This window comes from Echeneis naucrates, chromosome 12, assembly GCF_900963305.1.
Source record: "Echeneis naucrates chromosome 12, fEcheNa1.1, whole genome shotgun sequence".
Lineage (NCBI taxonomy): Eukaryota > Metazoa > Chordata > Actinopteri > Carangiformes > Echeneidae > Echeneis > Echeneis naucrates.
The window spans coordinates 13,286,769-13,303,596 of NC_042522.1; the positions used below are offsets into that span (position 1 = coordinate 13,286,769).

General features: G+C 40.5%; 1 protein-coding gene across 1 annotated transcript in view; it reads right to left on the reverse strand.

Annotated features, from left to right (window-relative positions):
- Positions 1 to 16,828, reverse strand: part of astn2 (astrotactin 2) — a 228,906-nt gene that overhangs the window by 30,776 nt on the left and 181,302 nt on the right. The window contains exons 17-19 of the mRNA XM_029516439.1: positions 13,886 to 14,208; positions 6,482 to 6,615; positions 4,555 to 4,703 (exon numbers count right to left, since the gene is read on the reverse strand). Of these exons, the coding sequence (XP_029372299.1) occupies positions 4,555 to 4,703; positions 6,482 to 6,615; positions 13,886 to 14,208 (606 nt within the window). The remainder of the gene's footprint in view (positions 1 to 4,554; positions 4,704 to 6,481; positions 6,616 to 13,885; positions 14,209 to 16,828) is intronic.

Sequence of the window (16,828 nt, forward strand, 5' to 3'; positions counted from 1 at the left end):
TTTTAAATTCATTTTTTCTTTCCATGTATATTTAGTGCACTATTATAGCTTTTCAACATGAGCATTAATTTTGACTGATTGTGGAGTCCCAGGTGAATAAAAAAAGGATACTTCAGCATACTAAATTTAAACGCACTTAGTAGGGACGGGAATCTTTTACCATCTCACGATTCGATACAATTCAAAATCGATTTTCAATTCAAAAAGGTTTGATTCATAATGATTTTTGCTTCAGTCTATAGGTGTGCAAAGCATCCGCATGATCTACTCCAGTCTACTTAGCAAGACAGAATGACAAATGGAGACATTAAAGTGTCTTTTTCACATTTATTAAGTCTGAAACATTTATTCAATGAATAAATAAACAAATAAATAAATGAATGAATGTGGTGACTTGAGCATAGTTGGACCTGAATATGTCTATGTTAATTGGTGACCTGAAGTTAATTGGTTAATTGGTATCAATGGACTGGGCTACAGCAAGGGCCGGATCGGACGAGATGGGACACTGGACCCTCCCCTCCAAAGACTAGTCGGACCCCTGCAGAGAGTAGAGACCAGACCAGGGAAAAAAGAAAAAACTTTTTATAGGGCTCGAGGTAAAGAAAATGAGTCCCAATCTTTGCTTTCAATGAGGAAGGGGCCGGTGAAATCTCTCTTTCCTCCATTTTTGTAGTTTCCTCCTCTTTTTGGTGCTTACCGTGCATGCGTATGCTCCAGAACAGACGCTGTGGTGACTTGCACTTAGTATACTAATGGTATATCATTAATGCTACTTAAGATATAGAAAAAAACAACTTAGTGTACTTATTTGTACTATTTTGAAACACCATTAAGATCAACTTAAATGTGCTTAAGTATAACTTTCTCTACTAACACTGTACTTATTTAAAACATTCTTTAATTCAACTTAAAGTATAATTTAATCCACTTTTCCAATTACTGTTAGTACATCTATAATGTACTGGACGTGTATTAAACTTTAATCAGAATGTGTTGCCATTGCATCTTAAATATGTGTATTATAGTTCATCTTAGTGGTGTCTCAAAATAGTAGTTCAGTACACTAAGTTGTATTTTAGTATATGATGAGGATGTTTTTGCAATGGCATCGACTGTTCGACAAATTTTAGTGGTATCAGAACCATCTACAAAATTTCTGGTATTGTGGCATTCCTATTTGCAACGCAATATAACTGTTAATTAAAGTGTATTTTGTAAGTAAACTACCAACACAAGCAACAAAAACAACCTTCGGTTTGCTTCCATCATGTGTTGTGGTACTAAGGGAGGGCCTTCTCCACCAAATGTCCTCAGTCCCGAGGAAGGCTTCTTTAATTCTCTATCAACTCCTTGTAGTTGTCTGTAACCACAACCATAAGTCAGCCAAAAATGCCTAGACCATGTTTCTCCGTCTTTAGCTCAATATTTTACACATTTTATATTAAGGTATGTACATCTCGTGAAATGCACAATGGCCAAACTAATATATTACACACAAAAAGTTACTTAAAGTGGTCTTATAAACATAGTTACATAAAAACTGATATTACATACAAGGTTAACCTTAACAGTCAGGAAAATTCTTTATCAAATCTTCACTAACACTTGGTAACTGGCAAGTGCTAACATAGCAAATTTGCACTAACAATTCTCTTCTTGGTCTTTTCTTTACATTGTGCGATTTTCCCATTTATGGTAAGTGCCACAAAAACATTTCGATAAACATTCTCCACACAAAATCTCACAGCAAGTTGCACCGGTACCATTTACGCTATCATTAGCTGTTGCTAGAAGCTAGCTAGCTAGCTAGTTAGCTAAAGCGGTTTGTGAATAAGTTTAACTTGTTTAGTCATTGTAGAAAGAATATTCATTCATTCAGACTACGCAGCAACAACACAAACCTCCGAGGAGGAGCAGTATTTCGGCCTTACCTTGTTTCCAGGTGCTTTCCTGGTGGATCCATCCGTCTTCACTCGAGAGGTCTGGCCGTTTGGATACCTGAACAGGCTGCTGTCTGTACTGAGGTGTCACCATGTCAGCACTTTGGACGTGAATTGCGTTGTCTCAAAAATAAAACATCCCGACCTTGAGCTGTGCCATTATTTCTCAATGACGACAACGTTTCCTTCAGCATCAGCCCAGCAGGTCACCACTGATTGGTGGCCACTGCTGTCTGTACACTGTGGATGTCCATGAATTGGAGTAAATGCAATGATGATTAAAAGGCTGGAGAGAAAGATCAGATGAATTTGTACTGGTTTATAGTGTACTTATGAAGAATACACTAATTTACCATTAAAGTAGCTTATGTGCTTACATTCAAACAGTATGGTGATTACCTTTCAGTACTAAAGAAACTGACTTGAGCACACCATATTTATGCTTCCCTTATCCAACGACAAAACAAAAAAAACTGTTGTTTTCCATTATATTCCCACTTTAACACTTTAAAATTGAAGCTGAACACCTCAGACTTCTCCATATTGCCAACCATCAGCTTGACTAAGCTTTGGATCAAGAATTTTCCCTATGATGGTCTAGATTGTTGAATATGGTTTACTGTAAATCAGCCGAATAATCCTTTAGCGTGTACCCACCCATTGATGTTGGAGAGGGGCGTTTGAACAGCAAGCTCACTGGTTCAAATCATCACACAGCCTTGGAAAATATGAAGAGGGAAAATGAAGGAGAAGCACTTGCTTTCCAGAAAACCACCAAGATGCCCTCGAGCAAAGTATTTATCCCCAAACTGCTCCATTAGAGCTGCTCGGTGGCCAACAGTAGAAGGCTGGTTTCACTGGCAGCTCCCACAGGGGCGTGTGTGTCTGTCTGCGAAAGTCAGGACAAGCATTGCTGGGACTGAGTGAGGCTGAAAAGCAAGCAATGAATATGTTACTTAAGGTGAGCACAGCACAAGGCTGAACTCAATGTCTGATTTATCGCAGCTTTTGGCTTCATCATCACAACTCCCATTTTCCTAGAGAGTGCCTCTGAGATGGTCCTTAAATAAAAAAGCCAGCAGTGGTCGAGGGGACTACAAATCCAATAATTTTTAAATAAGCCAGAGTAAATTTGAGAAAAAAATACCTCTCAGACTGTACGCGTTTTTACTCTGCTGAGTCCAGAGAACAAGATCTCATAATTTTAAGGGGCTATTATTTCATAAATCTACAACAGTAGTGCCTTCCAAGTTTGTATCAGCTATTTTGTTTCCGACATTTTGGAGAACAATGTTGATTTTCAGTAAGTTTTCAGTACTTTCAGCGGAAGTGGGAACTACCCAGATAAATTCAAAATGTTCCATAGCCTGCCAAATCATCATTACCTATTCCGCACTAACAGGATCTTATACATCGACACACACTGAAATTCCCTCCGTTAAGTTTACTTCAGAAAGTTGTGCTTCAGAAAGAGAGACATGACTCACAGACTGAGTTAAAAGTTGACAGACATAAAGGGAAGTGAAAAAGACAAAAGTCAAAGACAATAACTTGGATTCTGTGTGTTATACTGTCTGTTATGACATAATTTATAGTGGTGACTGGCATATAGCAGAGTGAGTCACCCACACCATCTGCCCCTTCCTACCTCACCTCTGCCAGCACGCCTGTGTCTAGCTGTCTGTAGCTTCTCTGTGCTCACTGGTGCCCACGCTTCATCAGTACTCCTCCCAGGGGTGATGGATGGCCTGTCCATACCTCCCAATGACGAAAACCAACTTCATCCAGACCAGCTCATTTCTCCAATAATATTAAATTCCTATCATCCTTCCTGTGATTCACCATAGTCCCTCGAGAAAAGCATGACTACTTCCTCGAGCCCTACAGCACAATGGTCAAAAGCACCATTTAATGTAAATTTCCCTGCATCATTATTCTCCTATTCTCGACTGAAACATCTCCTTCTGTTCTCTGTCTTGACCGCGACTTTAACCTAATTTCCCACAATTGTAATCCAACTCATCCATTTTGAATCTTCCCTTCTAAACTGTTTTTGCAGAACATGGGCAGAGGCAAGGATTTCATTTTCCTTTTATTTGCGTAACTTTCCCAAGCTCAGCTGGACAGCAAGCCATCACAGGATGAACCCAATTATGACAATTTAGACCTTCTAATCCACCTTGTTTCCACATCTGTGGAGAGTACAGGGAATACAGTGCAACATAAAAATGCACACAGAAATAGATGATCATCAGGAACTGGACCAGTGATATTCAACACTGCCAACTCAAAGAGCCGATGAAACTCTTTGTATAACTCAAAAAAAACAAAAGAAAAAGAAACCCACCAGCACTAAGTAAAATGATATCCAAAACATGATAAGAGTTGACAAAATTTAATATTGAAATTAGGAAACTGGTTCACTTTTGCAATAACACTATAAAATCAAACCATTGACTTTTGAACTTATTAAAAAGATTTAATTATATAATAAAACCTTTTTCTTTCATGCCACCAGACTCCCTCATTGTACAGATTTCAGTCTATTCAGTTACAAACTGAATAGACTAAATCCTTTCTGTCCAATCTGCTATGGATTTAGTTTTTCTACCTGTGTATATCTCTGCCTCCGAGGGGTCCTCCACTCGTTTATGCTGAATGATGTAGTCAGACACCTTGCAGCCAATCAGAGGCTCCACATCCATCCACTCCAGGGCCACCATTGTGCTCGAGGGCTCCAGGTAAGGAGCTAGACGCAAACTAATCATAGAGAGGGACAATACAGATTGGACAAAGTTTAAGATATGGAAAACAGCAGCTTCGAATAAAACAACATTCCAGAGCCACCTGTTCTCCAGCAGTGTTCCCTGTGCAGTCTTCCCACTTTAATCCCTCAAAAGAGATAAAAGAAGAGTATTTCCATTTTGCCTACCCTTAAGCTGTGTCACTGACAATGGCGTGAGAGAGCCATAGGTTATTCCTCTTTCATAAAAAGCCTGCCCTCCATTTCATCCTCATGGGCAATAATAAGAAGTACTGGAGGTTTTTACAGGTCTTACACTCTGGCGCTGGAGATTTGGCTGCTGAAGTGACTCTTCACTGGCCCTGTCATGCAAGCAGGTGCAGGCCCGGGGAAAGCCTGACCAAAACTCTGGTCGTGGAACCACATCCATTTTCTCGAGTTGCACAAATGTTGTCCACAAACAAAAACAGTCATAAACCATCTCATACTATTTCTGCATTATTCAACTATCAACACATATGGCAAAAAAGATTTTTTTTCCACTTATTCAAATCTGAGCCCTTTAAAAGACCTTTTCTATCCATGTTTATTCAAAATTCAATCTTGATTTTGGAAACACAATGTCGTGTAATACCAAGTATTTGAGGTTGCCTGGAATAGCGACTGGCTGTGAGGTGTTTTTGAAATGGTGCTTGGTGAAACAATCATGTTTCCCTCGTGTATGGTCATTACAAATGAAGAAAAGATGTGGTGGCCTCAAAATATTTTGTTGTAATATCTGAATTTTTTGATACAATGAAATTAAAAAGATATATAGCTTGTTTTCATGCATTTCACATGCGTTATACACTAGCAGGACTGCAGCCAGCTCCGCCCAAACAAGACTCATACACATATTCTCTCAAAGAGGTAGCCAGAGACTGACTTTCCTAAAAATAAAAATAAAATCTTGTAACTAAATTAAATCTGTCACATTTGAAAATCCATCCAAAATATGCATCTGTAATGCTTTAAATAACAGATGTGTATTATGTCCACCTGCATGTCAAAGTCTGTTTAGAAAGACTTAAATTGATTTATTGTTCTTTGAAAATGACATTATTACTCATTATCATTATCAGAAATGACATTTGATGTACTGCCATCTTTGTGTGGATAGAAAAATTGAATGAGTGCAAAGGTAAACTTGAAAAACACATGATGCGAAATTCATTCCATGTCATGTGGAACTAAGAATTGTGGCAAAAGCATGAAATCTGTTGACAGATGTTTTGCCAACAAACTGGCTGCAAATGCTATCAGATCTTGGATCCCAGAATCTTGCAGCAACACTTTATTTGATCCTTAAGCTTTTATTATTATTCTAGAGTGGGGCCAATATGTTCTAGCATCCATGCTGGATTGTAATATACATAGGCATATTTTGTTTTCATGCTTTAATTAAATACTTTCACTGTATCTTTATTTTCTGAAGGCTTTGCCTTTTAACTTCCTGTTTCTCACTAAAAGTTCTCATGGAAACAATGGTCGGGGTGGATGAGTCACAAAAGCCCTGGGACTATTGTTAGGACACCTTGAATGAGAGCATGGTCTCTGAGGGATGTAAGGGCTGACTGACAGCTATTAGAACTTTAGGGACTGTGTTTGTGTGTTTGTGTCTACAGCTTTCTGTGTGTGTGCGTGTATACATGTCCATGTGTATACGTGAGTGTAGCTGTAGTGCATCAGTGCATGCATCCATGAAATCTCTCCTGTGCATGAATTCCTAGGTGTCATGGTGTCACCTCACACTTACATAGGCTGCCTGAGGGGACTGCAGTTAGGCAGGCCATCTTTGCTGAAGGCACTCAGGTCACAGCGACACCAGTTGTCAATGACATCGCCCTTTCCAGCACACCAGTATGAGCTCATTGTGGCACTCTTGAAGGCCTGTAAAGGGTAACAGGTGAGAGAAATGCAATTATCTCTTGGAACATGCACTGTCCGTCCATCTACCCCACCCCCATTTCCCATCCCGCCCACCTTCCCCTTCCCTCTGTATCCCAGGCACACATCCTTATACTTCTGTCTATATAATGACTTTCCACTGACAATATTAATTTCCTTTTGCCCTTCCCAGAAAATGAGCCATGAGTGTGAATGTGTCAAACTTCAGCCGTGCTTTAATAGCTCCTTGAAGAGGAGAAGACTGACCAAAAAATCCTTGATTTGCAAAAAAAGTCCTCTCTCAAGGTCCAGAACTCAAAATGGGTCTCACAAAGATAGAAGTACAGATATATGTACACACCATTCACACACACAGAGTGACCTTTTCATACCCACCATTCCCAATTACCGGAGGACATGAATATCTTCCGAACACTGACATGCTTACACTGTGATATCATAGACACACTGTGGTTTTCATGATGGAGATGTGAAAGCTGTGACACTCCCTACGTCCTCCATTTTATGTGTATGTTTGTGTGTGCATGTGTGTGTGTGTGCTCGCGCGCGCCGGATTGCAGATCTGTCTGTGTTGCTGTCAGTCTGTCTGTGAAGGGGATGGAGGGGGCGGGTAGTGAGATGTTAAGAGATGACATCATCTCCTAACATCTCCTTGTGCTGCTTCATTAATAGGCGAAAGAAAAATCAAAGGAAGAAGCTCAGTCATCCTCTAAAAGGCAGCAAAATGCCAATATAACCGTCAAAGCAATAAAGTATAATGTCAGGGCTTTCCCTAAAGCCACAGGCATGATATAGAGTGAGTTCAAGGGAGTTCGCCAGCCCTCTGGCTCCCCCTCTCACACTATGGATCAATGGAGCACTCAGTTATTTATGTGCTCTAACTGGTTGGCAGTGCTGCCTCATGCCGACAAGTTTGGAGATGTGCTTGATCATGGTCACAAAAATAGGACACTGGAACCATGTGGAAACATTATCACTGGGTACCAGCCATCCAACAAAAAGCAGAGAGGAGCCACTCCTTTGTTCCAATACACCATGACATTCGCTTATCCGAAAGCAAAGGAACTGACGAGACCACACACATCTTTAAGACGACTGTGCACATACGGTGCCTACATGCGGGCACATGCAAACTCACACTCCAATTAATGATTGATTTCCACAGTTGGTCGTTTCATTTCACTGGAGAAATGCCAAGGAAGATTTCTGCAGCGTGTTGATTAGTGGAGGTGACATTTGAGATGACTTTGGGTATAGTCCTGACCAGAAAGACAGACGGCTTGGCCAAAAAAAGAGTCAGGGTATGCACTCAGCAGCTGATGTTAGCATTTCCACAACAGTGTATTGTTAGCTGTAAAGGAGGCTCAACAGACTTTCATGGGAACTGACTTCTTCCAATACCACTTGCTTTCACTCAAGGCAGAGAACATTCAGAGTGAAAGTGACCTAAACAAGTCAAAGAGGCTATACAGACTAAAACCCACACAAAAAGACAAAGGTGTGAAAAAGAAGACTTCCAGCTCTCAAAGCATTTCCCACCTTACTATGGGATCGGATCAAGATCCATCAGCAGCCAAGGCTTTCCGATTATTTATCCTCCAATACAAGTCCCCCTAAATGAGCCTGCTGAATGAGCAGTTATTATAGGGGGGTAGGCGAGCACTGTAATCCATGGCTATATAATAACCCCTTGGAAAACCAAAAAGGGGAAAAAGGTTATTACATTTTTCCCCCCTTTACTGAACCCATGTGGCTAACTGCTGCCAGAAAACAACAGCAGCAGGGGTCTTACCACCTCATGTCAATGGGAAGCAGGCCACAGACAAAGGCAACAAAAAGAAAAAACAAAAACTGGATTTGGGGCCAAAGCATGAACACAGACTAGACAAATATGAGAAATGAGAAATGACCTCTGCTGCTAGGGGCAAAAGAGAAAAAGACCACAGGACCGCCATGCGTTTACCACCACCAGATTCCTAGAAAAACCCCATATGGGTCTGCGCGCTTGATTGCATGGCTGCACATGTGAAAAATAGACAAAGCGATTACCGCCGTGTTTATGTTTGAAGAGTAATGCAAGCCAGTCTCCACTGGGTAAACAGGGAATCTAATTGTGGTTTACAGAATGAGGTGGGGGGTTGGGTGGGGGTGGAGGTGGGGTGGTTGGAGGAGTGCACAGGAGGTAAAGCAGAGAGGAGGATTTAGAGAAAAGCAAGAAAAAGTGATAGTTAACTAATGCATGTAAACTGATGATATGTCAAGTGTGCATTGGTGAAGACAGCAATATGTCCTGCTTGTGCAAGAAAAAGAAAGGAGGGGGGTGGTGGGTTAGTCAAAAACATATTTTAGAGATTTGAGCAGACACATTGAAAGGCTTCTTTGTTCAATGTAGCTACCAGATAAGCCATAGCTGAAAAGAGGAGGATACCCTATACTTTATTGATTAACCAAAGATCATGCATTTCCCAGAACATTATAGATCCATATACATTCTGTGTTGGCTGGATAATACAAAGAAACAAACCTAATCTTACTCTAAGCTTATGTTTGGAAAAACAAGTGTTTTGACACAGAAGGTCCGGTATGAGCATCGACTGAAACAACGGAAGACAGTTAATGTGAAGTCACGGCAGCTTTCCATTCAGGAACCTGTGATGCCTACATGGCTACACTAACACATGGCTCTATCATTTCACAAATATGCCACGATTCATCTGCATTGACCTTATTGAGCTAAAATGTAATCACCCCCTGCTTTGAGAAGAAGACAAGATCAGTGAGGAGTGAGGCCACTGAGCATCAGTAACAGCTCCAGCTGCAAATTCCAAGTCTTGACGTCATTTGAGCCCTGCAGACTCACTGGCACCAAAACACTATTTGGACCTTTCACTTTCGTAGAAGCCTGACGTGACTTACAAGAAGGAAAGGGAGGCCATTGTGACCTCTTTAATGTATTAATCTGTTTGTCTAGTCTAAGCCGGCCATATTACTGTCTGTCTTCAGAGGCTAATACGTGAAAACACTGGCCAGCTGGCCTGCAGTATTGATTTATAAGATGATCACCAGTGGTTGTAAAGAGACGAAGTCAACACAGACAGAACACCATCAATGGTGACCTAACTGTGTTTGTGTGTGTGCGCACGCATGAATGCGTTTATGTGACCCTTCCAATCATTCTAGGCTAATGGTGTTAACAAAGGATCCAATCAGCTGCTTCTAGGAACCTTATCAAAAGTGGTACTTCCAGGAAAATGGACTCGAGGGACAGGTGGAAGGTTGGGTCACCCAGAGGCTGATGGATATAGCCGTGTCCGTGGAAAACCCTCACTTGAAATTGTTTTCCAGGTGTGGCAACTTTTGTCTGAGGATGTTCTGCCATGACCCGGCATTTCCAGCAATGTCAAGTGAACTGATGGTTTGACATTTTTCTGTGTGTTTCAAAACAACAGTTTAAGCCAACAATGACAAAGCCAACACAGAAAGGGGATAAAACATAAATCTAAACAAATAATGTATTTTCAGTAATGATTTAATTACATATCAAACCCTGGGATACCATGTTCTGTGTATAACCTAGCACTTATGAGCTTAACTTATTTGAAAAATTCAAAATTTGCAACCCTATCATTTACTGTAATAATGACCAGTGGTACATTTGAATCATTCCTCATCAAAGCACACAGGCTAGATGAGTAATGAGGTATTACTTCACTCAGATCTTTCTTTTTGATTTTGTGTCATGGCGATAATTTGGGCAGTTTTACTGGTTTTTCTATGGCATGAAGGCCAAGTCTGTACTAGTCCCCGATGCAGTTAAGGTTTTATGGCCGAAGGAACATGCATGTGCTGGCCGTACAGCATTTAATTGAATTTGTTTAATAACATTTAAGAGTTTGTATTTTCCTTCAAACTGAAAAAAATTCACTTGAATCAAATGTTTTTAAAATGTGTAGATCATACAGTGGCACCTGCTAAATTAAATTGTGCTAGCTGTAGAAAGATGCAGTAGGCAAAGTTTGTCTTGAGCTCCACACACTAATGACTAAATACTGTAGTGGTTAACAAGGTCCCCTAAAAGCAAGCTGATTCCACCCTTTGCAAATATATCTGTTTTGCTTTGTTTGCTTTGCCTCTTTGGTTTTGGATCCCTTACTAAAACAATTCTAGTCACGCCCCTGTTCGGGGCTGCAGTAGTGCGTTATGGTGAGAGCATGACAGCGGCCGCCCGGCAAGATATAGAGCATTCTGACCCATTAAACTCACAACCAATTTGTTCAAAAGGTTTGCCATAATTCAGTCACAGCAACACAGGACATAGGACCACTGGCAAGCTCCACAGGCGTAAGCTTATTTATTTATCCACTGAGGTATTTTTCTCTGGCATTAAAACAGGGCAGTATCTGTGTGCGTGTGTGTATTTGCATGCACACTCCAGGCCAGTAAGCAAGACCACCTTAGTCGAGTCCAAGCCAATTCCAAAACCAGTTCCAGTCACAGTCAAGTCAAGACCAGGTTTCACGCAAGCCAAGTCTGAGAGGGAGCAAACCTCAAACTTTTCTTTCCAAATGCAAAACATAATGATGAGTTCCTTACAGGCCACTTGAGGCAATGAAGTATCAACACATTTAACTATACATGTGACTAATGAATGCTTGAGCTGCACAGGTGAAATTTCTTGTATTACCAGTGATGACAAGTAATAATAATCATAATGCTAAAGTAAATAAAGAAAGAACTATCCAAAAGGGACATTGTCTCAGGAAAGATATATTGCAGTTAAACATTCTTAAGCGTAATTTTACATTGTATTGGATATCGCCATAACAAAAATGTCATGGAAAGATAATATCAGAGGCATGTTTCTCTCCATTAAGGTGCACCAACTTTACCATCTTTTTAGGAATTACTCAGATAACTATCCACTGTTGTCTGATAGGATCAGTCTTCCAGGTATTATTTTTCCTAAATCCTTAACTAGGCGATAGTAATGTCAGTATTTGGCACAAGCACAAAGAAATACTCTATTCCCCATTTTCATCTTTGACAGAGCCACATAGAGCGAGCAAAGAAAAAGGCAGACATGCCAGGCTACTTTTCTGCCATTTAGTTATGTTTCTTTCCCGTCCTGGTATTGGTCTTTTCAAAGGAGGGGTAATTTCACACTGTAACAAAATCCCCCTCTGGCTTAATGATGACTGATGTGAAAGGGACATGACATGTCCTGTCAAACAGTCAGGCAGCCGGGGAGAGGCCACTGAAAGATGCAGGTACCTGAGAGAGGAGGGAGGACTGGAGCCAAAGGAAGAGTGACAGGTCCATGTATGCCCAGTATTGGGCAGACCCAGATGCATGCAGACAAAAGTGTATACACATCGGTATGACCCACTCCTGAAGTGCACTGCTTCGTGATTTGATTGCATCATTGGACTCCAGGTAAATAAATAAATAAATGAAGAACCTCATCTGTGGAAAAGCTTTTGCAACACAGCAGCCGTCTTTCCTGACAGACCCACCCAAGCAAAAAGACTGTCTATAGCAAAGCTGTGTGTGACAAAGACACATACACGAAGACAGACACAGAGAAAGAAAGCAGGAGCGAGTGAGAGGGAGAAAAAGTGAAAGGAAGAGAATTAGTGGTCGTGTAGATGGCGGGGCAGGTTGTTGTGTTGCTCATCTCTAATGCGATATACGTATGTGCCTCTCAGAGTGGCAGTAGCAGTTGCAGCCAGGAGAAGAGGAGAAAGAGAGGAAAAAGAAGAGCAGAGTGATGGACTCCCCTCCCTCCAAAGAGGTCGATGACATCAATAAGAAGCTAATAATCCTGCCTCAAGCTACCTCTGAGGGGCTTGCCAGAGCGATCCACTGCAGTCTAACCCTTCTCCTCCTCCTCATACATCTCTACATCCCCAGAAGAACACAGGTTGGGCAGGGGAGAGAGAAGGAGGGATCGTGAGGTGTTTGGAAGAGAGGGAAAAGAGACATTTTGCTCTTCCTCACGTTTAGCTATCGATGAGGCCCACTAGGGACCGTCTGCTATTGATTGTGCCTTCTTTTCATTGGGGCTGTGGTGCTTGTGATGGGTGGCACGTATAGGAGGCTTTGTGGCTCTGGTTGTGTCTCTATGCGTGTCTGTATATTCATGAGTGCATCATATATCTATGATGTGTGTATACATGTGTACATGTCTTTGACTTTTATATTTGGTAATGTGGTTGCCTGCAGTAATTTCAGGAGGTAAGGTAATTAGATGCTTGATTGGGTTGGGCGGGTGGTGGGGGTGTGAACCAGTCTGCTCCCTATGGCATGTGTGTGGGCATGTGTGTGTGTATGTGTGTGTTGGGTTGTGAGTCACCTGCAACCAGCTCTGTCTTGGCTTACACATGCACAGAGGAGACATGCACCGGATGTTCGGTAGCGAGACAATGTCAAGATGAAATCCTAACAGAGCAATATGTGGTAAACTAAATGTCAAGTGAAGCCAGAGCCCCCTTCTAAATTACCTTATGGAAAAGAAATCCAATATGATTAACTTGCACAAAGATCCAAAGACTAGATGCATACAGGATGAATCACACACACGACATGTGGCCATTAAGCTGATATTACATTCAGCTGTGTATGCTTGTTTAGAAACAGACTCACAAATATGTCTCACACATATACACATTGACTTCCCCACCAGAGGAGAAAACCATGATGTCATCGTTTTCATTACAGTGCTCATTTCTCATGGCCAAAGTTAACCAACTAATGCCACCTAGAGGTAAATCGTCGCAACTGTATCAGTTCAACACAAACAGACGTACAGTATGACAGCACTACATCATCACATGGAATGACTTTGGATAAATTTACTGAGCAATAAGAATAAGCTTCTTGTATTTACAGAAAACAAAGTTCAGAGTTGCAACTTCATGAATGTGATCAACAACTATTGCTTTAATTAGCTTCAGACCTAAAATAAATGTTTCCATACATTACGGTATTATCATATGCTGAGTTTGATGCACAACAATTAATTGTTAACCATTTGACTGACTTTATATTCATATAAACTACTTACCCATGAAATGTCTGAAATTAAAAAATATTGCTGATGAAATTACATCCATTTTCATTCCTTTCCTTCCAATGCAATTGACAATTGACAAATAACTCTTCAACCTAATTCTAACCTGAATGCTTCCACGCCCGGAACTAAAACTGGTGCCCATAATGTATGATGAGCACATGCACACACACAGAATCTCACCTCTTTGGTGACGTTGTCTTGGACCAGACTGTAGAGGGGCACCACGCGGCTGACTTCCAGCAGCACAGGGATGGGGGAAGGCTGCTCTCCGCTCCTGCTGTTACCGCTGCGGCCTCTAGCCGTTACTCCACCCATCACTGTCTGGTGATGGCACAGGTGGCAGCCAGCTGGACAGCTTCCCTTTTCCTCACAGCGAATCTGCATGCCGCTTACCATGTCGTCGGACAAGAGCTGGCTCTTCTGCAGTGCCAACAGGTAGCTGATGAAGGGAACTGACTTAAGTTCTCGCTGGCCACCCCCGCCAACACCTTGGTCGGTTGCCTCTGGAGGGATAAGCAGGAAAAGGAGATATGAGGGTAAAAGTAGCAAGTGGTACAGGTACAGATAAACAGTTAGCAATTTGGTCCATTTCTAGATGCATTTTTTTAATATATATATAAATCGCAGACAACCTACTCTTTTTTCCTCCCTTTCACTTTCTCTTATCTTTGTTATTTCCATAAAACTATTCATGAGTGTAAATTTGGACTATGAGAGAACATTCACAGTCTCTTAGTTGGATTGAGCGTCCACATCTGGATTTATTTTACTTACTCCCAAAGAAAAGAGGGAAAAACAACAACTAATTCTTTACTGTCATCAACTTTCATGGACAAAGGATGAATGGGAGGGTGGAAGGAGGAGTGTCACTATCATCCTCTCCTGAGTGTCAACTAACACTGTTTGATGTTCTCACTGGAGTTTGGTGTTGGGTGGGGGGGGGGATTCTTTCTCATCATTTCCTCTTTCGGCTTGAAAACAAGACACCATGTGGAGAGAATAGATGGTGACAGAAGCAGGGGAGGAGTAGAAACAGGAGGGAATGCTACTTGGGTGTTGAGTGATTGATTTGGAGGACACATCAGGCCACATGTTACACTGGAGCAAATCTGCCATCTGTGCTGATGTGGCAGATGTGCTTTTTTGTGTAATTGTTTTACAAGAATAGGAAGACAAACATGCAGGTTTTCCAAGTGGGTGATACAAGGATTGTAAAAAAAAACAAATGCATCGAGGATAAAATTACAAGCTAATGATGTAGAATTGAGACATTATGCACTGCCAGTCATTAGCGCACAATGTCTGCAAATGTATAATCTCACTCATCTCACAAACACATGATATTGCAACATGGGTCATGCTTTTCTGTACGCTGACAGGGTGCTGGGTAACCTACACCTCATGCAGATTAATGTGCCTTTTTGCTCACATGAAAAAAGACTTAATAGCTAAACATGCAAAATATTTAGTGATAATAGTTATGATCACACCCCCACACCTGGACACAATTGGATAGACTGATCTCATTATAAATAGTTAGATGATTACATGAGTGTATATGAAAGATAAAGCAGACAATATATATATATATATATATATATATATACATACATAAAAAAAAACTAATAACAAAGAAAACCCAATAAACCTCTTCAAATTTGAATTCAATTGGATTGTATTCTTAGCGACAAAAAGACCACAGACAGTTCATGATCTGCTGGGTGCGTGCTTGCGTGAGAGACAGAGAGAAACAAGTATGAATGTGTCTAAAAGTACAATTTCCCGTGGAGTCATGAAATATCAACAACTTTAAATAAGTTAACTGAAGACACGAAATGGGCGTGTAAACTTTCAACTTTTCATTTCTGACAACGCAAACACAAGCCAACATGTTCTTTAGCAGCAAACATTTAACAGCTCTGAGAAAAACAGCACACAGGTGGAGATGTTTTCAACAATTTTAAAATCTACATGAGAAAAATCACGGGTGACATCTTGGCATGATATTTCAAGCATACAAACACCAAACAAAGATATTAATTTCATTAAAATGCCAGATCAAATCTCAAATTACCTTTCAAATTCAATCCACAATGAGACTACAATGCACTAATGTAACTGCAAGCTTAACCCCATTTTGCTTCCTTGTTGACTTTACAAAAGTAACAAAAATAAATTATATTATTACAGAGTGTGTAAAACTATCAAAACAATTTGATGACTCAAAGTCAAACAATGGGTTCACATTAATTATTATAAAGCGAATATGAACTTTTCACATTATTAATTTCGATGTTCTGTTGAAGTAAATGACGAAAATGTGTCAGTGATGTAGAGAATGAAAAGAAAAGTAAGAACTGCTTTTAACTTAGCTAAAAAGCTTTTCTTGTATGAATATGCAGCTCTATGAAATGTGCGTAACATTGGGTTGGAATGCTCAATTTTAAAAGCGACGTGAAAGATAGGCTACACTTTTCAAAGAAATTATAGCAACAACTGATAGAGAGCAACAATAAAAAAGCTACACATTATTACAACATTATTCAAACAAATCTGAAACCTATTTGGATTAGAATAAAAAAAATTTAACTATGCATAACATTTAATCATTCAATGTCAAGTGCACATCAGGTCAGTCGAGCTCCCAAATGTCCTCAACTGTTTCTTTAAGCTTGTTCTGTACATTTAGTCAGTACATATATCTATGTATACTGTATATGTCTTTGTGGCTTACTCCCTGTGTGTGTCTATAAGTCACTGGCAAGCAATTTAAAGAGTGGGTGGTAATTTCTGCATGTAAACAGGCTCAAGGGGTGGCCCAAGAGCCCAGTTATATGCATTTCTTGAGGCAACACAGATACAGAAAGGAGCTGTCGTCACTGAGCTCTCACATTAAAACCCTGTAGGTGAGATTAGCTCCTAGCCTGGCTATTCAGCATAATTCACTCGAATACCGTAAAAAAATACCGAAAAAGATTTGATAGTGTCAAGTATTAATGGAGAATAAAATGCAAATGAAGGCCAAGTAAGCTGACATCATTAATGTAAAGTGCCCTCTTCCTGAACAATGTTGCTTTCTCTTCTGAATTTACTTTTGGACTTTCTAGGAGTTTCTTTATTGAA